Source organism: Salvelinus fontinalis, chromosome 24 (genome assembly GCF_029448725.1).
Source record: "Salvelinus fontinalis isolate EN_2023a chromosome 24, ASM2944872v1, whole genome shotgun sequence".
Classification (NCBI taxonomy): Eukaryota; Metazoa; Chordata; class Actinopteri; order Salmoniformes; family Salmonidae; genus Salvelinus; species Salvelinus fontinalis.
The window spans coordinates 44,567,783-44,592,464 of NC_074688.1; the positions used below are offsets into that span (position 1 = coordinate 44,567,783).

A 24,682-nucleotide genomic window follows, 5' to 3' on the forward strand; every position below is an offset into this window, starting at 1 on the left:
GGTGAGGAACCCTGGAAGGGTTTAGGTCGGGGTGAGGAACCCTGGAAGGGTTTAGGTCGGGGTGAGGAACCCTGGAAGGGTTTAGGTCGGGGTGAGGAACCCTGGAAGGGTTTAGGTCGGGGTGAGGAACCCTGGAAGGGTTTAGGTCGGGGTGAGGAACCCTGGAAGGGTTTAGGTCGGGGTGAGGAACCCTGGAAGGGTTTAGGTCGGGGTGAGGAACCCTGGAAGGGTTTAGGTCGGGGTGAGGAACCCTGGAAGGGTTTAGGTCGGGGTGAGGAACCCTGGAAGGGTTTAGGTCGGGGTGAGGAACCCTGGAAGGGTTTAGGTCGGGGTGAGGAACCCTGGAAGGGTTTAGGTCGGGGTGAGGAACCCTGGAAGGGTTTAGGTCGGGGTGAGGAACCCTGGAAGGGTTTAGGTCGGGGTGAGGAACTCTGGAAGGGTTTAGGTCGGGGTGAGGAACTCTGGAAGGGTTTAGGTCGTGTTGAGGAACCCTGGAAGGGATTAGGTCGGGGTGAGGAACTCTGGAAGGGTTTAGGTCGGGTTGGTTGTCCAGCCTGTCTTTACCACAGTCTGGTTGTCCAGCCTGTCTCTACCACAGTCTGGTTGTCCAGCCTGTCTTTACCACAGTCTGGTTGTCCAGCCTGTCTTTACCACAGTCAGGTTGTCCAGCCTGTCTTTACCACAGTCTGGTTGTCCAGCCTGTCTTTACCACAGTCTGGTTGTCCAGCCTGTCTATACCACAGTCAGGTTGTCCAGCCTGTCTATACCACAGTCTGGTTGTCCAGCCTGTCTATACCACAGTCTGGTTGTCCAGCCTGTCTATACCACAGTCTGGTTGTCCAGCCTGTCTATACCACAGTCTGGTTGTCCAGCCTGTCTATACCACAGTCTGGTTGTCCAGCCTGTCTATACCACAGTCTGGTTGTCCAGCCTGTCTATACCACAGTCTGGTTGTCCAGCCTGTCTATACCACAGTCTGGTTGTCCAGCCTGTCTATACCACAGTCTGGTTGTCCAGCCTGTCTATACCACAGTCTGGTTGTCCAGCCTGTCTATACCACAGTCTGGTCGTCCAGCCTGTCTATACCACAGTCTGGTCGTCCAGCCTGTCTATACCACAGTCTGGTCGTCCAGCCTGTCTTTACCACAGTCTGGTCGTCCAGCCTGTCTTTACCACAGTCTGGTCGTCCAGCCTGTCTTTACCACAGTCTGGTCGTCCAGCCTGTCTTTACCACAGTCTGGTCGTCCAGCCTGTCTTTACCACAGTCTGGTCGTCCAGCCTGTCTATACCACAGTCAGGTCGTCCAGCCTGTCTTTACCACAATCTGGTTGTCCAGCCTGTCTTTACCACAGTCTGGTTGTCCAGCCTGTCTTTACCACAGTCTGGTTGTCCAGCCTGTCTATACCACAGTCAGGTTGTCCAGCCTGTCTTTACCACAGTCAGGTTGTCCAGCCTGTCTATACCACAGTCTGGTTGTCCAGCCTGTCTATACCACAGTCTGGTTGTCCAGCCTGTCTATATACCACAGTCTGGTTGTCCAGCCTGTCTATATACCACAGTCTGGTTGTCCAGCCTGTCTATATACCACAGTCTGGTTGTCCAGCCTGTCTATATACCACAGTCTGGTTGTCCAGCCTGTCTATACCACAGTCTGGTTGTCCAGCCTGTCTATACCACAGTCTGGTTGTCCAGCCTGTCTATACCACAGTCTGGTTGTCCAGCCTGTCTATACCACAGTCTGGTTGTCCAGCCTGTCTATACCACAGTCTGGTTGTCCAGCCTGTCTATACCACAGTCTGGTTGTCCAGCCTGTCTATACCACAGTCTGGTTGTCCAGCCTGTCTATACCACAGTCAGGTTGTCCAGCCTGTCGTTACCACAGTCAGGTTGTCCAGCCTGTCGTTACCACAGTCTGGTTGTCCAGCCTGTCGTTACCACAGTCTGGTTGTCCAGCCTGTCTTTACCACAGTCTGGTTGTCCAGCCTGTCCTTACCACAGTCTGGTTGTCCAGCCTGTCTATACCACAGTCTGGTTGTCCAGCCTGGCGAAGTGTCTAAAAGACTGATGTCTGTCGTCCTCGTGTGTCCTGTCTCTCTGTAGGATGGTGGAGGTGGCAGCGTGTCACACCAGCCATACGTCTGCAGCTAAGACTCAGAGTGGCCAGGTGCTGATGTGGGGTCAGTGTCGGGGTCAAGCTGTAGCCTGCCCTCACCTCACTCACTTCGGCAGCACTGACGATGTCTTTGCATGCTTCGCCACGCCCGCGGTCACATGGCACCTCCTCACCGTGGGTAAGACTGACACACCTCCTCACCGTGGGTAAGACTGACACCTCGTGGGTAAGACTGACACCTCGTGGGTAAGACTGACACACCTCGTGGGTAAGACTGACACACCTCGTGGGTAAGACTGACACACCTCGTGGGTAAGACTGACACACCTCGTGGGTAAGACTGACACACCTCGTGGGTAAAGACTGACACACCTCGTGGGTAAAGACTGACACACCTCGTGGGTAAGACTGACACACCTCGTGGGTAAAGACTGACACACCTCGTGGGTAAAGACTGACACACCTCGTGGGTAAGACTGACACACCTCGTGGGTAAGACTGACACACCTCGTGGGTAAGACTGACACACCTCGTGGGTAAGACTGACACACCTCGTGGGTAAGACTGACACACCTCGTGGGTAAGACTGACACACCTCGTGGGTAAGACTGACACAACTCGTGGGTAAGACTGACACAACTCGTGGGTAAGACTGACACACCTCGTGGGTAAGACTGACACACCTCGTGGGTAAGACTGACACACCTCGTGGGTAAGACTGACACACCTCGTGGGTAAGACTGACACACCTCGTGGGTAAGACTGACACACCTCGTGGGTAAGACTGACACACCTCGTGGGTAAGACTGACACACCTCGTGGGTAAGACTGACACACCTCGTGGGTAAGACTGACACACCTCGTGGGTAAGACTGACACACCTCGTGGGTAAGACTGACACACCTCGTGGGTAAGACTGACACACCTCGTGGGTAAGACTGACACACACCTCGTGGGTAAGACTGACACACACCTCGTGGGTAAGACTGACACACACCTCGTGGGTAAGACTGACACACACCTCGTGGGTAAGACTGACACACACCTCGTGGGTAAGACTGACACACACCTCGTGGGTAAGACTGACACACACCTCGTGGGTAAGACTGACACACACCTCGTGGGTAAGACTGACACACACCTCGTGGGTAAGACTGACACACACCTCGTGGGTAAGACTGACACACACCTCGTGGGTAAGACTGACACACACCTCGTGGGTAAGACTGACACACACCTCGTGGGTAAGACTGACACACACCTCGTGGGTAAGACTGACACACACCTCGTGGGTAAGACTGACACACACCTCGTGGGTAAGACTGACACACACCTCGTGGGTAAGACTGACACACCTCGTGGGTAAGACTGACACACCTCGTGGGTAAGACTGACACACCTCCTCACTGTGGGTAAAGACTGACACACCTCCTCACTGTGGGTAAAGACTGACACACCTCGTGGGTAAGACTGACACACCTCGTGGGTAAGACTGACACACCTCGTGGGTAAGACTGACACACCTCGTGGGTAAGACTGACACACCTCGTGGGTAAGACTGACACACCTCGTGGGTAAGACTGACACACCTCGTGGGTAAGACTGACACACCTCGTGGGTAAGACTGACACACCTCGTGGGTAAGACTGACACACCTCGTGGGTAAGACTGACACACCTCGTGGGTAAGACTGACACACCTCGTGGGTAAGACTGACACACCTCGTGGGTAAGACTGACACACCTCGTGGGTAAGACTGACACACCTCGTGGGTAAGACTGACACACCTCGTGGGTAAGACTGACACACCTCGTGGGTAAGACTGACACACCTCGTGGGTAAGACTGACACACCTCGTGGGTAAGACTGACACACCTCGTGGGTAAGACTGACACACCTCGTGGGTAAGACTGACACCTCGTGGGTAAGACTGACACACACCTCGTGGGTAAGACTGACACACACCTCTTGGGTAAGACTGACACACACCTCTTGGGTAAAGACTGACACACCTCGTGGTTAAGACTGACACACCTCGTGGGTAAGACTGACACACCTCGTGGGTAAGACTGACACACCTCGTGGGTAAAGACTGACACACCTCGTGGTTAAGACTGACACACCTCGTGGGTAAGACTGACACACCTCGTGGGTAAGACTGACACACCTCGTGGGTAAAGACTGACACACCTCGTGGGTAAGATTGACACACCTCGTGGGTAAAGACTGACACACCTCGTGGGTAAAGACTGACACACCTCGTGGGTAAGACTGACACACCTCGTGGGTAAGACTGACACACCTCCTCACCGTGGGTAAGACTGACACACCTCGTGGGTAAGACTGACACACCTCGTGGGTAAGACTGACACACCTCGTGGGTAAGACTGACACACCTCGTGGGTAAGACTGACACACCTCCTCAACCGTGGGTAAGACTGACACACCTCGTGGGTAAGACTGACACACCTCGTGGGTAAGACTGACACACCTCGTGGGTAAGACTGACACACCTCGTGGGTAAGACTGACACACACCTCGTGGGTAAGACTGACACACACCTCGTGGGTAAGACTGACACACACCTCGTGGGTAAGACTGACACACACCTCGTGGGTAAGACTGACACACACCTCGTGGGTAAGACTGACACACACCTCGTGGGTAAGACTGACACACACCTCGTGGGTAAGACTGACACACACCTCGTGGGTAAGACTGACACACACCTCGTGGGTAAGACTGACACACACCTCGTGGGTAAGACTGACACACACCTCGTGGGTAAGACTGACACACACCTCGTGGGTAAGACTGACACACACCTCGTGGGTAAGACTGACACACACCTCGTGGGTAAGACTGACACACACCTCGTGGGTAAGACTGACACACACCTCGTGGGTAAGACTGACACACACCTCGTGGGTAAGACTGACACACACCTCGTGGGTAAGACTGACACACACCTCGTGGGTAAGACTGACACACACCTCGTGGGTAAGACTGACACACACCTCGTGGGTAAGACTGACACACACCTCGTGGGTAAGACTGACACACCTCGTGGGTAAGACTGACACACCTCGTGGGTAAGACTGACACACCTCCTCACCGTGGGTAAGACTGACACACCTCGTGGGTAAGACTGACACAGCTCCTCAACTGTGGGTAAGACTGACACACCTCGTGGGTAAGACTGACACACCTCGTGGGTAAGACTGACACACCTCGTGGGTAAGACTGACACACCTCGTGGGTAAGACTGACACACCTCGTGGGTAAGACTGACACACCTCGTGGGTAAGACTGACACACCTCGTGGGTAAGACTGACACACCTCGTGGGTAAGACTGACACACCTCGTGGGTAAGACTGACACACCTCGTGGGTAAGACTGACACACCTCGTGGGTAAGACTGACACACCTCGTGGTTAAGACTGACACACCTCGTGGGTAAGACTGACACACCTCGTGGTTAAGACTGACACACCTCGTGGGTAAGACTGACACACCTCGTGGGTAAGACTGACACACCTCGTGGGTAAGACTGACACACCTCGTGGGTAAGACTGACACACCTCGTGGGTAAGACTGACACACCTCCTCACTGTGGGTAAAGACTGACACACCTCGTGGGTAAGACTGACACACCTCGTGGGTAAAGACTGACACACCTCGTGGGTAAAGACTGACACACCTCGTGGGTAAAGACTGACACACCTCGTGGGTAAGACTGACACACCTCGTTAGTAAAGACTGACACACCTCGTGGGTAAGACTGACACACCTCGTGGTTAAGACTGACACACCTCGTGGGTAAGACTGACACACCTCGTGGGTAAGACTGACACACCTCGTGGGTAAGACTGACACACCTCGTGGGTAAGACTGACACACCTCCTCACTGTGGGTAAAGACTGACACACCTCGTGGGTAAGACTGACACACCTCGTGGGTAAGACTGACACACCTCGTGGGTAAGACTGACACACCTCGTGGGTAAAGACTGACACACCTCGTGGGTAAAGACTGACACACCTCGTGGGTAAAGACTGACACACCTCGTGGGTAAAGACTGACACACCTCGTGGGTAAGACTGACACACCTCGTTAGTAAAGACTGACACACCTCGTGGGTAAAGACTGACACACCTCGTTAGTAAAGACTGACACACCTCGTTAGTAAAGACTGACACACCTCGTGGGTAAGACTGACACACCTCGTTAGTAAAGACTGACACACCTCGTGGGTAAGACTGACACACCTCGTGGGTAAAGACTGACACACCTCGTGGGTAAGACTGACACACCTCGTGGGTAAGACTGACACACCTCGTGGGTAAGACTGACACACCTCGTGGGTAAAGACTGACACACCTCGTGGGTAAAGACTGACACACCTCGTGGGTAAAGACTGACACACCTCGTGGGTAAAGACTGACACACCTCGTGGGTAAAGACTGACACACCTCGTGGGTAAGACTGACACACCTCGTGGGTAAAGACTGACACACCTCCTCAACCGTGGGTAAAGACTGACACACCTCCTCAACCGTGGGTAAAGACTGACACACTTCCTCAACCGTGGGTAAAGACTGACACACTTCCTCAACCGTGGGTAAGACTGACACACCTCGTGGGTAAAGACTGACACACCTCGTGGGTAAAGACTGACACACCTCGTGGGTAAAGACTGACACACCTCGTGGGTAAAGACTGACACACCTCGTGGGTAAAGACTGACACACCTCGTGGGTAAAGACTGACACACTTCCTCAACCGTGGGTAAAGACTGACACACTTCCTCAACCGTGGGTAAAGACTGACACTGTACAGGAAGTGATGATGGTTACAGACCTGGGATCAGATACTATTTGAAGTATTTCCAATAGGTTGAGTGGTTTTGCTCTGGCCTGTTGTAGAGGACTGACAGATTTTTGTGTTCTGTGTTATTCAGATGGTGATGACTACTTGACAGTGGCCCAGTCTCTGAAGAGGGAGTTTGACAGTCCGGACATCTCAGATCTCAAGTTCCTCGTGGATGGAAAGTGTATCCACGTGCATAAAGCCCTCCTGAAGATCAGGTACCTAAAGGACTGAGTTTACACAGGCAGGCCAATTCACATCTTTTATACCAATCAGATCACCTCATTTGACAGTAGTTGGGGGGGGGGATCAGAATTTGGGCGGCCTGTGTAAATCAAATCAAATGTATGTATAAAGCCCTTCTAACATCAGCTGATATCTCAAAGTGCTGTACAGAAACCCAGCCTAAAACCCCAAACAGCAAGCAATGCAGATGTAGAAGCACGGTGGCTTGGAAAAACTCCCTAGAAAGGACAGAACCTAGGAAGAAACCTAGAGAGGAACCAGGCTCTGAGGGGTGGCCAGTCCTCTTCTGGCTGTGCCGGGTGGAGAGGAACCAGGCTCTGAGGGGTGGCCAGTCCTCTTCTGGCTGTGCCGGGTGGAGAGGAACCAGGCTCTGAGGGGTGGCCAGTCCTCTTCTGGCTGTGCCGGGTGGAGAGGAACCAGGCTCTGAGGGGTGGCCAGTCCTCTTCTGGCTGTGCCGGGTGGAGATTATAACAGAACATGGGGCCAAGATGTTCAAACGGTGCCAAACAGACCCAGGTTGTCTCCCTTATGGACCTTGGTCACACAGAACCATGGTTTAATACAATGAGGATGTTCATGTAGCCAACGCTTTTATCCAAACAACTGTAAATCGTGACATGTTTATTCAGTATATGCTGTGTGTTTTAGTATTTCTACCAAACAGAGGACATACTTCCCCTTTTCCTCTGTAAAAACATCATTTATTTGCGGCTCAACATCATTCTGAAGGTTATTTAGCTCTTTGTACCACTGTGCCCCCCCCCGCCACACTGTGCCCCCCCCCCCCCCCCCGACACATTGTGTCCCCCCGCCACACTGTGCCCGCGAAACACAGACCACCGTCTTCGAGACAGCCCGCTGGTCACTGGAGAGACCCAGAGAGATAGCTGCCAGTCACCGTTAGGGAATACATGTTAGGAACTTCATCATTACTCCTCAGACCTCACTCCTCCCCTAGTCAAGCTTCTCTCTCTCCCCTAGTCAAGTCTCTCTCCCTTTTTCTCTCTCTCTCTCTCCCCTAGTCAAGTCTCTCTCTCTTTTTCTCTCTCTCTCTCTCTCCCCTAGTCAAGTCTCTCTCTCCTCTCTCTCTCTCCCCTAGTCAAGTCTCTCTCTCCCCTAGTCAAGTCTCTCTCTCCCCTAGTCAAGTCTCTCTCTCCCCTAGTCAAGTCTCTCTCTCCCCTAGTCAAGTCTCTCTCTCCCCTAGTCACGTCTCTCTCTCCCCTAGTCAAGTCTCTCTCTCCTCTCTCTCTCTCTCCCCTAGTCAAGTCTCTCTCTCCTCTCTCTCTCTCTCCCCTAGTCAAGTCTCTCTCTCCCCTAGTCAAGTCTCTCTCTTTCCCCTCCCCTAGTCAAGTCTCTCTCTTTCCCCTCCCCTAGTCAAGTCTCTCTCTCTCTCTCCCCTAGTCAAGTCTCTCTCTCTCCCCTAGTCAAGTCTCTCTCTCTCCCCTCCCCTAGTCAAGTCTCTCTCTCTCCCCTCCCCTAGTCAAGTCTCTCACTCTCCCCTCCCCTAGTCAAGTCTCTCTCTCTCCCCTCCCCTAGTCAAGTCTCTCTCTTTCCCCTCCCCTAGTCAAGTCTCTCTCCCCTCCCCTCCCCTAGTCAAGTCTCTCTCTCTCTCTCTCTCCCCTAGTCAAGTCTCTCCCCTAGTCAAGTCTCTCTCTCCTCTCTCTCTCTCTCCCCTAGTCAAGTCTCTCTCTCCCCTAGTCAAGTCTCTCTCTTTCCCCTCCCCTAGTCAAGTCTCTCTCTTTCCCCTCCCCTAGTCAAGTCTCTCTCTCTCTCTCCCCTAGTCAAGTCTCTCTCTCTCCCCTAGTCAAGTCTCTCTCTCTCCCCTCCCCTAGTCAAGTCTCTCTCTCTCCCCTCCCCTAGTCAAGTCTCTCACTCTCCCCTCCCCTAGTCAAGTCTCTCTCTCTCCCCTCCCCTAGTCAAGTCTCTCTCTTTCCCCTCCCCTAGTCAAGTCTCTCTCCCCTCCCCTCCCCTAGTCAAGTCTCTCTCTCTCTCTCTCTCCCCTAGTCAAGTCTCTCCCCTAGTCAAGTCTCTCTCTTTCTCCTCTTCTCTTATCTTCTCTTCTCTCTCTCTCTCTCTCTCCCTCTCTCTCTCTCTCTCCCCCCTAGTCAAGTCTCTCTCTCTCCCCTCCCCTAGTCAAGTCTCTCTCTCTCTCTCCCCTCCCCTAGTCAAGTCTCTCTCTCTCTCTCCCCTCCCCTAGTCAAGTCTCTCTCTCTCTCTCTCTCCCCTAGTCAAGTCTCTCTCTCTCCCCTAGTCAAGTCTCTCTCTCTCCCCTCCCCTAGTCAAGTCTCTCTCTCTCCCCTCCCCTAGTCAAGTCTCTCACTCTCCCCTCCCCTAGTCAAGTCTCTCTCTCTCCCCTCCCCTAGTCAAGTCTCTCTCTTTCCCCTCCCCTAGTCAAGTCTCTCTCCCCTCCCCTCCCCTAGTCAAGTCTCTCTCTCTCTCTCTCTCCCCTAGTCAAGTCTCTCCCCTAGTCAAGTCTCTCTCTTTCTCCTCTTCTCTTATCTTCTCTTCTCTCTCTCTCTCTCTCTCCCTCTCTCTCTCTCTCTCCCCCCTAGTCAAGTCTCTCTCTCTCCCCTCCCCTAGTCAAGTCTCTCTCTCTCCCCTCCCCTAGTCAAGTCTCTCTCTCTCTCTCCCCTCCCCTAGTCAAGTCTCTCTCTCTCTATCCCCTCCCCTAGTCAAGTCTCTCCCTCTCTCTCCCCTCCCCTAGTCAAGTCTCTCCCCTAGTCAAGTCTCTCTCTCTCTCTCTCTCTCTCTCTCTCCCCCCTAGTCAAGTCTCTCCCCTAGTCAAGTCTCTCTCTCTCTCTCTCTCTCTCTCTCTCTCTCTCTCTCTCTCCCCCCTAGTCAAGTCTCTCCCCTAGTCAAGTCTCTCTCTCTCTCTTTCTCTTTTCTTCTCTTCTCTTCTCTTCTCTCTCTCTCTCTCTCTCTCTCTCTCTCCCCTAGTCAAGTCTCTCTCTCTCTCTCCCCTAGTCAAGTCTCTCTCTCTCTCTCCCCTAGTCAAGTCTCTCTCTCTCTCCCCTAGTCAAGTCTCTCTCTCTCTCCCCCCCTAGTCAAGTCTCTCCTCTCTCTCTCCCCTAGTCGAGTCTGTCTCTCCTCTCTCTCTCTACCCTAGTCAAGGCGAGGCCCTCCTGCAAGCTAAAACGGGTAACTTCTTTGAATTATACACATTTTGCCACGGGTTCAGAGTTAGTTTTTCATGCCACCCCATCCCCCCCCACACACAGCTACAAACATTTCTGTAAACAATGTGTTATTATGACATGTTGATTTCCAGTAGTTGCCTTGTCTCCTCCCAGGTCTGCTATGTTTTCACTGCGGTGTTTGGACCTATGATTCAGTGTCTCTGTCCTTCCTGTTGACGCTATGAGGAAGCAAAGACACAGCTATAGTTTCCCCTCTGGTTCTTTTGTTATGCAACATCCTCATGCCTTAAACGCCATGGTTTTCCATTTGCCAAATCAGAGGTAAAGAAAATGTTATTTATTTTACATCTGGAGACGTGTTTTGTTTCTACATGGAGTTGACAAAACATTAAGAACACCTGCTGTTTCCCCCCCCCCCCCCGACACAGATTGACCAGGTGAACGCTACGGATCCTGTATTGTATGTCGCTCAGTGTAGGTGAAGGAGAGGAAAGAAGACTTTGACTCCATTTGAGACGTGGATTGTGTATGTGTGCCTTTCAGAGGGTGAACGGGCAAGACATTGAAGTGTCTTTTGAACGGGGTATGGTAGTAGGTGCCGGACGCAGGTATTCCTAATGTTTGGTGTACTCCGTGTAGAAACTAGATACATATTTACAAAAGTATGTGGATACCTCTTCAAATGAGTGGATTCCGGCCATTTCAGCCACACACCCGTTGCTGACAGGTGTATAAAATCGAGCACACAGCCATGCAATCTCCATAGACAAACATTGGAAGTAGAATGACCCGTACTGAAGAGCTCAGTGACTTTCAACGTGGCACCGTCATAGGGATGCCACCTTTCCAACAAGTCAGTTTGTCAAATTTCTACCCTGCTAGAGCTGCCCCGGTCAAATGTAAGCGCTGTTGTTGTGAAGTGAACACGTCTAGGAGCAACAACGGCTCAGCCGTGAAGTGGTAGACCACACAAGTTCACAGAACGGGAGCGGAGAGTGATGTAGTGCGTAAAACAATGGTCTGTCGTTGGTCGCAGCACAAACTGCCTCAGGAAGCAACGTCAGCACAAGAACTGTTCGTAAGGAGTTAAATGAAATGGGTTTCCATGGCCGGGAAGCCACGCACAAGCCTAAGATCACCATGTGCAATGCCAAGCGTCGGCTGGAGTGGTGTAAAAGCTCCCCGCCATTGGGACTCTGGAGCAGTGGAAACATGTTGTCTGGAGTGATGAATCACACTTCACCATCTTGCAGTCCGTCGGACGAATCTGGGGTTTGGCGGATGCCAGGAGAACAGTACCTGCCTGAATGCATAGTGCCAACTGTAATGTTTGGTGGAGGAGGAATAATGGTCTGGGTCTGTTTTTCATGTTTCGTGCCCCTTAGTTCCAGTGAAGGGGAATCTTAACGCTACAGCATACAATTACATTCTAGATGATTCTGTGCTTCCAACTTTGTGGCAACATTTTGGGGATGGCCCTTTCCTGTTTAAGCATGACAATGCCCCCGTGCACAAAGCGAGGTCCATACAGAAACGGTTTGTCGAGATCGGTGTGGAAGAACTTGACCGGCCTGCGCAGAGCCCTGACCTCAACCACATCGAACTCCTTTGTGATGAATTGGAACGCCGACTGCGAGCCAGGCCTAATCGCCCAACATCACTGCCCGACCTCACTAATGCTCTTGTGGCTGACTGGAAGCAAGTCCCAACATCTAGTAGAAAGCCTTCCCAGAAGAGTGAAGGCTGTTATAACAGCAAAGGGGGGGACCAACTCCATATTAATGCCCATGATTTTGGAATGAGATGTTCGACCAGCAGGTGTCCACTTACTTTTGGTCATGTAGTGTATCTAATTAGCCAGCTAGCTATGCTCCATAGATCTACATGGGCTGAATTCAAACTTCACATCAGGGCACATATTTTCCACGGTGACTGGTCTGTCGTCACCCTCCACGGTGACTGGTCTGTCGCCACCCTCCACGGTGACTGGTCTGTCGCCACCCTCCACGGTGACTGGTCTGTCGTCACCCTCCACGGTGACTGGTCTGTCGTCACCCTCCACGGTGACTGGTCTGTCGTCACCCTCCACGGTGACTGGTCTGTCGTCACCCTCCACGGTGACTGGTCTGTCGTCACCCTCCACGGTGACTGGTCTGTCGCCACCCTCCACGGTGACTGGTCTGTCGCCACCCTCCACGGTGACTGGTCTGTCGTCACCCTCCACGGTGACTGGTCTGTCGTCACCCTCCACGGTGACTGGTCTGTCGTCACCCTCCACGGTGACTGGTCTGTCGTCACCCTCCACGGTGACTGGTCTGTCGCCACCCTCCACGGTGACTGGTCTGTCGCCACCCTCCACGGTGACTGATCTGTTCGCCACCCTCCACGGTGACTGGTCTGTCGTCACCCTCCACGGTGACTGGTCTGTCGCCACCCTCCACGGTGACTGGTCTGTCGCCACCCTCCACGGGGACTGGTCTGTCGCCACCTTCCAATCTGACTGATCTGTCGCCACCCTCCACGGTGACTGGTCTGTCGCAACCCTCCACGGTGACTGGTCTGTCGCCACCCTCCACGGGGACTGGTCTGTCGCCACCCTCCACGGTGACTGGTCTGTCGCAACCCTCCACGGTGACTGGTCTGTCGCCACCCTCCACGGGGACTGGTCTGTCGCCACCCTCCACGGTGACTGGTCTGTCGCCACCCTCCACGGTGACTGATTTGTTGTCATTTGTCCATGGTTTCAGGTGTGAACATTTCCGTGTGTTGCTGAACGAGACAGACGAGGAGTCTATTGAGGTCCACCAGTTCTCTTACCTGGTGTACAGGGCCTTCCTGGAATACCTGTACACGGACACCATCAACCTGCCTCCAGAGGACGCCATAGGTTCGTATTTATTTTACCTTTATTTAACTAAGTCAGTTAAGAACAAATTCTTATTTTCAATGACGGCCTACCGGGGAACAGTGGGTTTAACAGCTTTGTTCAAGGGGCAGAACGATAGATTTGTACCTTGTCAGCTCGGGGATTCGATCTTGAAACCTTTCGGTTACTAGTCCGACGCTCTAACCACTAGGCTACCCTGCCGCCTGGTACGACACCTAACCCTAGCGTAACTTTAGGCCAGAGGTACGACGCAGTGTTTTTCCTAGCATAATGATTTACCAGGCGGTTCGCAAAGGACCCCAAATCAGCATCTAGGGCCTCACGTGAGTTAAGACGGCTTATAGAAAGTGTTGTAATACACTAGAATTCCTCCGTCAACTTGGACTCAGCGGGAGATCACTGTAAAATGACTGGGGCACCATTTGGGCCGTATTCCATGTATCTCTCCCGTGTTTACTGTAGGTCTCCTGGACTTAGCTACGTTCTACCGTGAGACGCGTCTGAAGAGACTGTGTCAGGAGACCATCAAGAGAGGCATCTCTGAGGAAAATGCTGTTACGCTGCTCTCTGCTGCCGTCAAGTACGAGGCCAGGGTAAGAGGCTTAATACGTACTGTTGTCCTCCCGTAGACCCTGAACACTGACCAGCCCAGACCCTCTCTGTTGTCCTCCCGTAGACCCTGAACACTGACCAGCCCAGACCCTCTCTGTTGTCCTCCCGTAGACCCTGAACACTGACCAGCCCAGACCCTCTCTGTTGTCCTCCCGTAGACCCTGAACACTGACCAGCCAGCCCAGACCCTCTCTGTTGTCCTCTCGTAGACCCTGAACACTGACCAGCCAGCCCAGACCCTCTCTGTTGTCCTCCCGTAGACCCTGAACACTGACCAGCCCAGACCCTCTCTGTTGTCCTCCCGTAGACCCTGAACACTGACCAGCCCAGACCCTCTCTGTTGTCCTCCCGTAGACCCTGAACACCAGCCAGCCCAGACCCTCTCTGTTGTCCTCCCGTAGACCCTGAACACTGACCAGCCCAGACCCTCTCTGTTGTCCTCCCGTAGACCCTGAACACTGACCAGCCCAGACCCTCTCTGTTGTCCTCCCGTAGACCCTGAACACTGACCAGCCCAGACCCTCTCTGTTGTCCTCCCGTAGACCCTGAACACCAGCCAGCCCAGACCCTCTCTGTTGTCCTCCCGTAGACCCTGGCCGCCGACCAGCCAGCCCAGACCCTCTCTGTTGTCCTCCCGTAGACCCTGAACACTGACCAGCCCAGACCCTCTCTGTTGTCCTCCCGTAGACCCTGAACACTGACCAGCCCAGACCCTCTCTGTTGTCCTCCCGTAGACCCTGAACACTGACCAGCCCAGACCCTCTCTGTTGTCCTACCGTAGACCCTGAACACTGACCAGCCCAGACCCTCTCTGTTGTCCTCCCGTAGACCCTGAACACTGACCAGCCCAGACCCTCTCTGTTGTCCTCCCGTAGACCCTGAACACTGACCAGCCCAGACCCTCTCTGTTGTCCTTCCGTAGACCCTGAACACTGACCAGCCCAGACCCTCTCTGTTGTCCTTCCGTAGACCCTGAACACTGACCAGCCCAGACCCTCTCTGTTGTCCTCCCGTAGACCCTGAACACTGACCAGCCCAGACCCTCTCTGTTGTCCTCCCGTAGACCCTGGCCGCCGACCAGCCAGCCCAGACCCTCTCTGTTACCTCTACAGTCACTGCCCTGTCTGTTGTACTAGCTGTTACTTCTACAGTCACTGCCCTCTGTGTTGTACTAGCTGTTACCTCTACAGTCACTGCCCTCTGTGTTGTATTAGCTGTTACCTCTACAGTCACTGCCCTGTCTGTTGTACTAGCTGTTACCTCTACAGTCACTGTCCTGTCTGTTGTACTAGCTGTTACCTCTACAGTCACTGCCCTGTCTGTTGTACTAGCTGTTACCTCTACAGTCACTGCCCTCTGTGTTGTACTAGCTGTTACCTCTACAGTCACTGCCCTCTGTGTTGTACTAGCTGTTACCTCTACAGTCACTGTCCTCTGTGTTGTACTAGCTGTTACCTCTACAGTCACTGTCCTGTCTGTTGTACTAGCTGTTACCTCTACAGTCACTGCCCTCTGTGTTGTACTAGCTGTTACCTCTACAGTCACTGCCCTCTGTGTTGTACTAGCTGTTACCTCTACAGTCACTGTCCTCTGTGTTGTACTAGCTGTTACCTCTACAGTCACTGTCCTGTCTGTTGTACTAGCTGTTACCTCTACAGTCACTGCCCTCTGTGTTGTACTAGCTGTTACCTCTACAGTCACTGCCCTCTGTGTTGTACTAGCTGTTACCTCTACAGTCACTTCCCTCTGTGTTGTACTAGCTGTTACCTCTACAGTCACTGCCCTCTGTGTTGTACTAGCTGTTACCTCTACAGTCACTGCCCTGTCTGTTGTACTAGCTGTTACCTCTGCCCTCTGTGTTGTACTAGCTGTTACCTCTACAGTCACTTCCCTGTCTGTTGTACTAGCTGTTACCTTTACAGTCACTGTCCTGTCTGTTGTACTAGCTGTTACCTCTACAGTCACTGCCCTCTGTGTTGTACTAGCTGTTACCTCTACAGTCACTGCCCTCTGTGTTGTACTAGCTGTTACCTCTACAGTCACTGTCCTGTCTGTTGTACTAGCTGTTACCTCTACAGTCACTGCCCTCTATGTTGTAGTAGCTGTTACCTCTACAGTCACTGCCCTCTGTGTTGTACTAGCTGTTACCTCTACAGTCACTGCCCTCTGTGTTGTACTAGCTGTTACCTCTACAGTCACTGCCCTCTGTGTTGTACTAGCTGTTACCTCTACAGTCACTGCCCTCTGTGTTGTACTAGCTGTTACCTCTACATTCACTGTCCTGTCTGTTGTACTAGCTGTTACCTCTACAGTCACTGCCCTGTCTGTTGTACTAGCTGTTACCTCTGCCCTCTGTGTTGTACTAGCTGTTACCTCTACAGTCACTGCCCTCTGTGTTGTACTAGCTGTTACCTCTACAGTCACTGCCCTGTCTGCTGTACTAGCTGTTACCTCTACAGTCACTGTCCTGTCTGTTGTACTAGCTGTTACCTCTACAGTCACTGCCCTGTCTGTTGTACTAGCTGTTACCTCTGCCCTCTGTGTTGTACTAGCTGTTACCTCTACAGTCACTGCCCTGTCTGTTGTACTAGCTGTTACCTCTACAGTCACTGCCCTGTCTGTTGTACTAGCTGTTACTTCTACAGTCACTGCCCTCTGTGTTGTACTAGCTGTTACCTCTACAGTCACTGCCCTCTGTGTTGTACTAGCTGTTACCTCTACAGTCACTGCCCTGTCTGTTGTACTAGCTGTTACCTCTACAGTCACTGCCCTCTGTGTTGTACTAGCTGTTACCTCTACAGTCACTGCCCTCTGTGTTGTACTAGCTGTTACCTCTACAGTCACTGCCCTCTGTGTTGTAATAGCTGTTACCTCTACAGTCACTGCCCTCTATGTTGTACTAGCTGTTACCTCTACAGTCACTGCCCTCTATGTTGTACTAGCTGTTACCTCTACAGTCACTGCCCTCTGTGTTGTACTAGCTGTTACCTCTACAGTCACTGCCCTCTGTGTTGTACTAGCTGTTACCTCTACAGTCACTGCCCTCTGTGTTGTACTAGCTGTTACCTCTACAGTCACTGCCCTCTGTGTTGTACTAGCTGTTACCTCTACAGTCACTGCCCTCTATGTTGTACTAGCTGTTACCTCTACAGTCACTGCCCTGTCTGTTGTACTAGCTGTTACCTCTACAGTCACTGCCCTGTCTGTTGTACTAGCTGTTACCTCTACAGTCACTGTCCTCTGTGTTGTACTAGCTGTTACCTCTACAGTCACTGCCCTCTATGTTGTACTAGCTGTTACCTCTACAGTCACTGCCCTCTATGTTGTACTAGCTGTTACCTCTACAGTCACTGCCCTCTATGTTGTACTAGCTGTTACCTCTACAGTCACTGCCCTCTGTGTTGTACTAGCTGTTACCTCTACAGTCACTGCCCTCTATGTTGTACTAGCTGTTACCTCTACAGTCACTGCCCTCTGTGTTGTACTAGCTGTTACCTCTACAGTCACTGCCCTCTGTGTTGTACTAGCTGTTACCTCTACAGTCACTGCCCTCTGTGTTGTACTAGCTGTTACCTCTACAGTCACTGCCCTCTGTGTTGTACTAGCTGTTACCTCTACAGTCACTGCCCTCTATGTTGTACTAGCTGTTACCTCTACAGTCACTGCCCTGTCTGTTGTACTAGCTGTTACCTCTACAGTCACTGCCCTGTCTGTTGTACTAGCTGTTACCTCTACAGTCACTGTCCTCTGTGTTGTACTAGCTGTTACCTCTACAGTCACTGCCCTCTATGTTGTACTAGCTGTTACCTCTACAGTCACTGCCCTCTATGTTGTACTAGCTGTTACCTCTACAGTCACTGCCCTCTGTGTTGTACTAGCTGTTACCTCTACAGTCACTGCCCTGTCTGCTGTACTAGCTGTTACCTCTACAGTCACTGTCCTGTCTGTTGTACTAGCTGTTACCTCTACAGTCACTGCCCTGTCTGTTGTACTAGCTGTTACCTCTGCCCTCTGTGTTGTACTAGCTGTTACCTCTACAGTCACTGCCCTGTCTGTTGTACTAGCTGTTACCTCTACAGTCACTGCCCTGTCTGTTGTACTAGCTGTTACCTCTACAGTCACTGTCCTGTCTGTTGTACTAGCTGTTACCTCTACAGTCACTGCCCTCTGTGTTGTACTAGCTGTTACCTCTACAGTCACTGCCCTCTGTGTTGTACTAGCTGTTACCTCTACAGTCACTGCCCTCTGTGTTGTACTAGCTGTTACCTCTACAGTCACTGCCCTGTCTGTTGTACTAGCTGTTACCTCTACAGTCACTGCCCTCTATGTTGTACTAGCTGTTACCTCTACAGTCACTGCCCTCTATGTTGTACTAGCTGTTACCTCTACAGTCACTGCCCTGTCTGTTGTACTAGCTGTTACCTCTACAGTCACTGCCCTGTCTGTTGTACTAGCTGTTACCTCTACAGTCACTGCCCTCTGTGTTGTACTAGCTGTTACCTCTACAGTCACTGCCCTCTGTGTTGTACTAGCTGTTACCTCTACAGTCACTGCCCTCTATGTTGTACTAGCTGTTACCTCTACAGTCACTGCCCTGTCTGTTGTACTAGCTGTTACCTCTACAGTCACTGCCCTGTCTGTTGTACTAGCTGTTACCTCTACAGTCACTGTCCTCTGTGTTGTACTAGCTGTTACCTCTACAGTCACTGCCCTCTATGTTGTACTAGCTGTTACCTCTACAGTCACTGCCCTCTATGTTGTACTAGCTGTTACCTCTACAGTCACTGCCCTCTGTGTTGTACTAGCTGTTACCTCTACAGTCACTGCCCTGTCTGCTGTACTAGCTGTTACCTCTACAGTCACTGTCCTGTCTGTTGTACTAGCTGTTACCTCTACAGTCACTGCCCTGTCTGTTGTACTAGCTGTTACCTCTGCCCTCTGTGTTGTACTAGCTGTTACCTCTACAGTCACTGCCCTGTCTGTTGTACTAGCTGTTACCTCTACAGTCACTGCCCTGTCTGTTGTACTAGCTGTTACCTCTACAGTCACTGTCCTGTCTGTTGTACTAGCTGTTACCTCTACAGTCACTGCCCTCTGTGTTGTACTAGCTGTTACCTCTACAGTCACTGCCCTCTGTGTTGTACTAGCTGTTACCTCTACAGTCACTGCCCTCTGTGTTGTACTAGCTGTTACCTCTACAGTCACTGCCCTGTCTGTTGTACTAGCTGTTACCTCTACAGTCACTGCCCTCTATGTTGTACTAGCTGTTACCTCTACAGTCACTGCCCTCTATGTTGTACTAGCTGTTACCTCTACAGTCACTGCCCTGTCTGTTGTACTAGCTGTTACCTCTACAGTCACTGCCCTGTCTCTTGTACTAGCTGTTACCTCTACAGTCACTGTCCTCTGTGTTGTACTAGCTGTTACCTCTACAGTCACTGCCCTCTGTGTTGTACTAGCTGTTACCTCTACAGTCACTGCCCTCTGTGTTGTACTAGCTGTTACCTCTACAGTCACTGTCCTGTCTGTTGTACTAGCTGTTACCTCTACAGTCACTGCCCTGTCTGTTGTACTAGCTGTTACCTCTGCCCTCTGTGTTGTACTAGCTGTTACCTCTACAGTCACTGCCCTGTCTGTTGTACTAGCTGTTACCTCTACAGTCACTGCCCTGTCTGTTGTACTAGCTGTTACCTCTACAGTCACTGCCCTCTATGTTGTACTAGCTGTTACCTCTACAGTCACTGCCCTCTATGTTGTACTAGCTGTTACCTCTACAGTCACTGCCCTGTCTGTTGTACTAGCTGTTACCTCTACAGTCACTGCCCTGTCTGTTGTACTAGCTGTTACCTCTACAGTCACTGCCCTGTCTGTTGTACTAGCTGTTACCTCTACAGTCACTGTCCTCTGTGTTGTACTAGCTGTTACCTCTACAGTCACTGCCCTCTATGTTGTACTAGCTGTTACCTCTACAGTCACTGCCCTCTATGTTGTACTAGCTGTTACCTCTACAGTCACTGCCCTCTATGTTGTACTAGCTGTTACCTCTACAGTCACTGCCCTCTGTGTTGTACTAGCTGTTACCTCTACAGTCACTGCCCTCTATGTTGTACTAGCTGTTACCTCTACAGTCACTGCCCTCTGTGTTGTACTAGCTGTTACCTCTACAGTCACTGCCCTCTGTGTTGTACTAGCTGTTACCTCTACAGTCACTGCCCTCTGTGTTGTACTAGCTGTTACCTCTACAGTCACTGCCCTCTGTGTTGTACTAGCTGTTACCTCTACAGTCACTGCCCTCTATGTTGTACTAGCTGTTACCTCTACAGTCACTGCCCTGTCTGTTGTACTAGCTGTTACCTCTACAGTCACTGCCCTGTCTGTTGTACTAGCTGTTACCTCTACAGTCACTGTCCTCTGTGTTGTACTAGCTGTTACCTCTACAGTCACTGCCCTCTATGTTGTACTAGCTGTTACCTCTACAGTCACTGCCCTCTATGTTGTACTAGCTGTTACCTCTACAGTCACTGCCCTCTGTGTTGTACTAGCTGTTACCTCTACAGTCACTGCCCTGTCTGCTGTACTAGCTGTTACCTCTACAGTCACTGTCCTGTCTGTTGTACTAGCTGTTACCTCTACAGTCACTGCCCTGTCTGTTGTACTAGCTGTTACCTCTGCCCTCTGTGTTGTACTAGCTGTTACCTCTACAGTCACTGCCCTGTCTGTTGTACTAGCTGTTACCTCTACAGTCACTGCCCTGTCTGTTGTACTAGCTGTTACCTCTACAGTCACTGTCCTGTCTGTTGTACTAGCTGTTACCTCTACAGTCACTGCCCTCTGTGTTGTACTAGCTGTTACCTCTACAGTCACTGCCCTCTGTGTTGTACTAGCTGTTACCTCTACAGTCACTGCCCTCTGTGTTGTACTAGCTGTTACCTCTACAGTCACTGCCCTGTCTGTTGTACTAGCTGTTACCTCTACAGTCACTGCCCTCTATGTTGTACTAGCTGTTACCTCTACAGTCACTGCCCTCTATGTTGTACTAGCTGTTACCTCTACAGTCACTGCCCTGTCTGTTGTACTAGCTGTTACCTCTACAGTCACTGCCCTGTCTGTTGTACTAGCTGTTACCTCTACAGTCACTGTCCTCTGTGTTGTACTAGCTGTTACCTCTACAGTCACTGCCCTCTGTGTTGTACTAGCTGTTACCTCTACAGTCACTGCCCTCTGTGTTGTACTAGCTGTTACCTCTACAGTCACTGTCCTGTCTGTTGTACTAGCTGTTACCTCTACAGTCACTGCCCTGTCTGTTGTACTAGCTGTTACCTCTGCCCTCTGTGTTGTACTAGCTGTTACCTCTACAGTCACTGCCCTGTCTGTTGTACTAGCTGTTACCTCTACAGTCACTGCCCTGTCTGTTGTACTAGCTGTTACCTCTACAGTCACTGCCCTCTATGTTGTACTAGCTGTTACCTCTACAGTCACTGCCCTCTATGTTGTACTAGCTGTTACCTCTACAGTCACTGCCCTGTCTGTTGTACTAGCTGTTACCTCTACAGTCACTGCCCTGTCTGTTGTACTAGCTGTTACCTCTACAGTCACTGCCCTGTCTGTTGTACTAGTTGTTACCTCTACAGTCACTGCCCTCTGTGTTGTACTAGCTGTTACCTCTACAGTCACTGCCCTCTGTGTTGTACTCCTCCTGTCCCCAGCGCTGACCAGCCGTCTCCCTGTTCCTCCTCCTACAGGACCTGGAAGAGTTCTGCTTCAAGTTCTGTGTGAACCACCTGACCGCCGTTACGCAGACGCAGGCCTTCGCCGACATGGACCACGAGCTGCTGAAGACCTTCATCAGTAAAGCTAGTCGCTATGGGGCCTTCAAAAACTGACTGATCCACAGCCCACAGGCTAAGACGCTGGGTTAAGAGACTGGGGAAGGGGAATGGGGGAGCAGGAAGGGGAATGGGTGAGGGGGATGGGGGAGCAGGAATGGGTGAGGGGGATGGGGGAGCGGGTAGGGGAATGGGTGAGGGCGATGGGGGAGCGGGTGTGAGGAGCAGGAAGGGGAATGGGTGAGGGCGATGGGGGAGCAGGAGGGGAATGGGTGAGGGGGATGGGGGAGCAGGAAGGGGAATGGGTGAGGGGGATGGGGGAGCAGGTAGGAAAATGGGTGAGGGCGATGGGGGAGCAGGAAGGGGAATGGGGGAGGGGAATGGGTGAGTCCTACAGGTCCTACTGGTCCTATCGGGCACACTGTTAGAGGGAGCAATAGGACCTGTAACACTGGTCCTATCGGGCACACTGTTAGAGGGAGCAATAGGACCTGTAACACTGGTCCTATCGGGCACACTGTTAGAGGGAGCAATAGGACCTGTAACACTGGTCCTATCGGGCACACTGTTAGAGGGAGCAATAGGACCTGTAACACTGGTCCTATCGGGCACACTGTTAGAGGGAGCAATAGGACCTGTAACACTGGTCCTATCGGGCACACTGTTAGAGGGAGGGTCGTCTCAGTTTGCTGCTGTGGAGGGTTTGGATGCTATTGGACGCCCTTATCACGGGTCCTATAGATGCTGTTACACCACACTAGCACAGAACAGGAGAGCAAACAGACGAGGGGGGAGGGGGGGGGGGGGGGGGCAGCTGACTAATGGCAGTTAAAGACCAAATGGACACTAACTAACTAAATGGTCACCAACTAACTGCAAATGGTAGATTCCATATTTTTTCACGCTCAGAAGGTCAAAATGTCATTTAGCCAAGCGGTTTCATACAGTACTGTGCTGCTTTTGTCGTTCATTCATTATTGTATTACTGTTTTTTTTGTAGCGCACGTCTATTCTCACTAGCTGCTGTGTACCAAGTCATCTCACCCACGATGAGCTAATTATCTGATAGGAAATGGGGGAGTAGGGACATCCTTAAAGTGTCCTTCATTAACTCACTGTGTGTCCGTGTGTCCAGCTGTAAACATGACAGACGACCTCCATTAGCTTTCTATGGATTTACTGTCAGGGACATCATATGCATCCTAAAGGATTCCCTATATAGTGCATTACTTTTGATCACGGCCCATAGGGGGGGGGGGGCCCGTAAGAGGGGAGGGGGGTGGGGGACCAGGGCACGTAAGAGGGGAGGACCAGGGCCCGTAAGAGGGGAGGGGAGGACCAGGGCCCGTAAGAGGGGAGGGGGGGACCAGGGTCCGTAAGAGGGGAGGGGGAGGACCAGGGCCCGTAAGAGGGGAGGGGGGGGGGGACCAGGGCCCGTAAGAGGGGAGGGGGAGGACCAGGGCCCGTAAGAGGGGAGGGGGGGGGGGGGGACCAGGGCCCGTAAGAGGGGAGGGGGGGGGGGGGCCCAGGGCCCGTAAGAGGGGAGGGGAGGGGGGGGACCAGGGCCCGTAAGAGGGGAGGGGAGGGGGGGGACCAGGGCCCGTAAGAGGGGAGGGGAGGGGGGGGACCAGGGCCCGTAAGAGGGGAGGGGAGGGGGAGGACCAGGGCCCGTAAGAGGGGAAGGGGGGGGGACCAGGGCCCGTAAGAGGGGAGGGGGGGAGGACCAGGGCGGGATCAGGATCCATAGGGGGAACACTGTGTTGGGGATAGGTTGTCATTTGGTAAGCAGACATTGTAGTAAAACGGCATCCTATTGGCAGATACAGTATAATTACAGCAGTTAGTTTAGGGGCCTCTATTCAAAGCGTTACAGATTGAGTGATCAATAATGTAAATGTAATATCCGATAGAGCGACGTGAGCAGCGTTTACCGTCAATGGAGTCTCCGCTACCGCAGAAACGTTTCCTTTTAGATTTGAATCATGACGCAAGGCTGATCTTCTGTGATATGGGTTGAATTGAGCCCTGGGTTATATTGGTGGAACTCACCCTCTCTCTTTACGAATGGTGCTTTATTGTCAGTGACGTGGCAGTACTGCTAGCCCCCCCCCCCCCCCCAAGTGCAAATGACAACTGAATGTGTGACGGAAACTGGTTCCTTCAACTTGGATCTATTAAGAGAGTCTTATAGGCCTGTTTTATACAGAAACAATAGGATCAAATGCTTTGTCATTGAGAAGCCAATGATGTTTTAATAAATCTGGATGAAACTGTCATTTTTTGGTTCTGTTTTAGTTACTGGGTTCCCATTTGAGGATGTACAACCCCCCCCCCCCCCCCGGCTATTTGAGGATGTACACCCCCCCCCCCCCCCCGGCTATTTGAGGATGTACAACCCCCCCCCCCCCCCCGGCCATTTGGGGATGTACAACCCCCCCCCCCACCCCCTTGGCCATTTGAGGATGTACAACCCCCCCCCCCCCCCCCGGCCATTTGGGGATGTACAACTCCCCCCCCCCCCCCTTGGCCATTTGAGGATTTACAAACCTGGCCAGAAGTAGTGGACTACATAGGTAATAGGTTTCCATTTGGGATGCAGATTATGTCGTCTGGTGCCAGTGCTACCCATTCTAACTCGTCCATAATACTGAATAACCTTTGTACACCGAGGTGTGATGCCTGCTGGGAACCAGATGGGGGCGGTGTTTCATTCTTCAAGACGTCCATACTGACAGAAGGCTCCTGGGAACTCATTTATAAAAACGGACTTTCGATCCATTTTGAGTTCTTAAGTTATGACTTACGCAGAAAACCACGAATTAGTAGTTATTTATAAAACTTTACCTTGACGTAGAAATGATCGTATCTCTACTCAAAGTCTAGATTTGACGTTGTGATTTTTTTCCTGCTGGTTATGTATGACTATATTTTCCCCTTGCAGTTTAAGGTCAGACCATTTTAAGTTTCACATCAGACACAGTTCTGTCTTGC

At 52.0% G+C, this 24,682-nt stretch overlaps 1 protein-coding gene across 3 annotated transcripts in view; it reads left to right on the plus strand.

Moving 5' to 3' along the window:
* Positions 1-21,821, plus strand: part of rcbtb2 (regulator of chromosome condensation (RCC1) and BTB (POZ) domain containing protein 2) — a 43,916-nt gene extending 22,095 nt beyond the window's left edge. For 2 of the 3 annotated variants that reach the window (XM_055880776.1, XM_055880777.1), the window contains exons 8-12: positions 2,101-2,291; positions 7,075-7,201; positions 13,114-13,253; positions 13,716-13,846; positions 21,608-21,821. In XM_055880776.1, the coding sequence (XP_055736751.1) occupies positions 2,101-2,291; positions 7,075-7,201; positions 13,114-13,253; positions 13,716-13,846; positions 21,608-21,748 (730 nt within the window). In that variant the 3' untranslated portion in view covers positions 21,749-21,821. Of the gene's footprint in view, positions 1-2,100; positions 2,292-7,074; positions 7,202-13,113; positions 13,254-13,715; positions 13,847-21,571 lie in introns of all 3 variants that reach the window. The other variant, XM_055880778.1, reaches the window with a different exon arrangement.
* Positions 21,822-24,682: the final 2,861 nt, after the last annotated feature.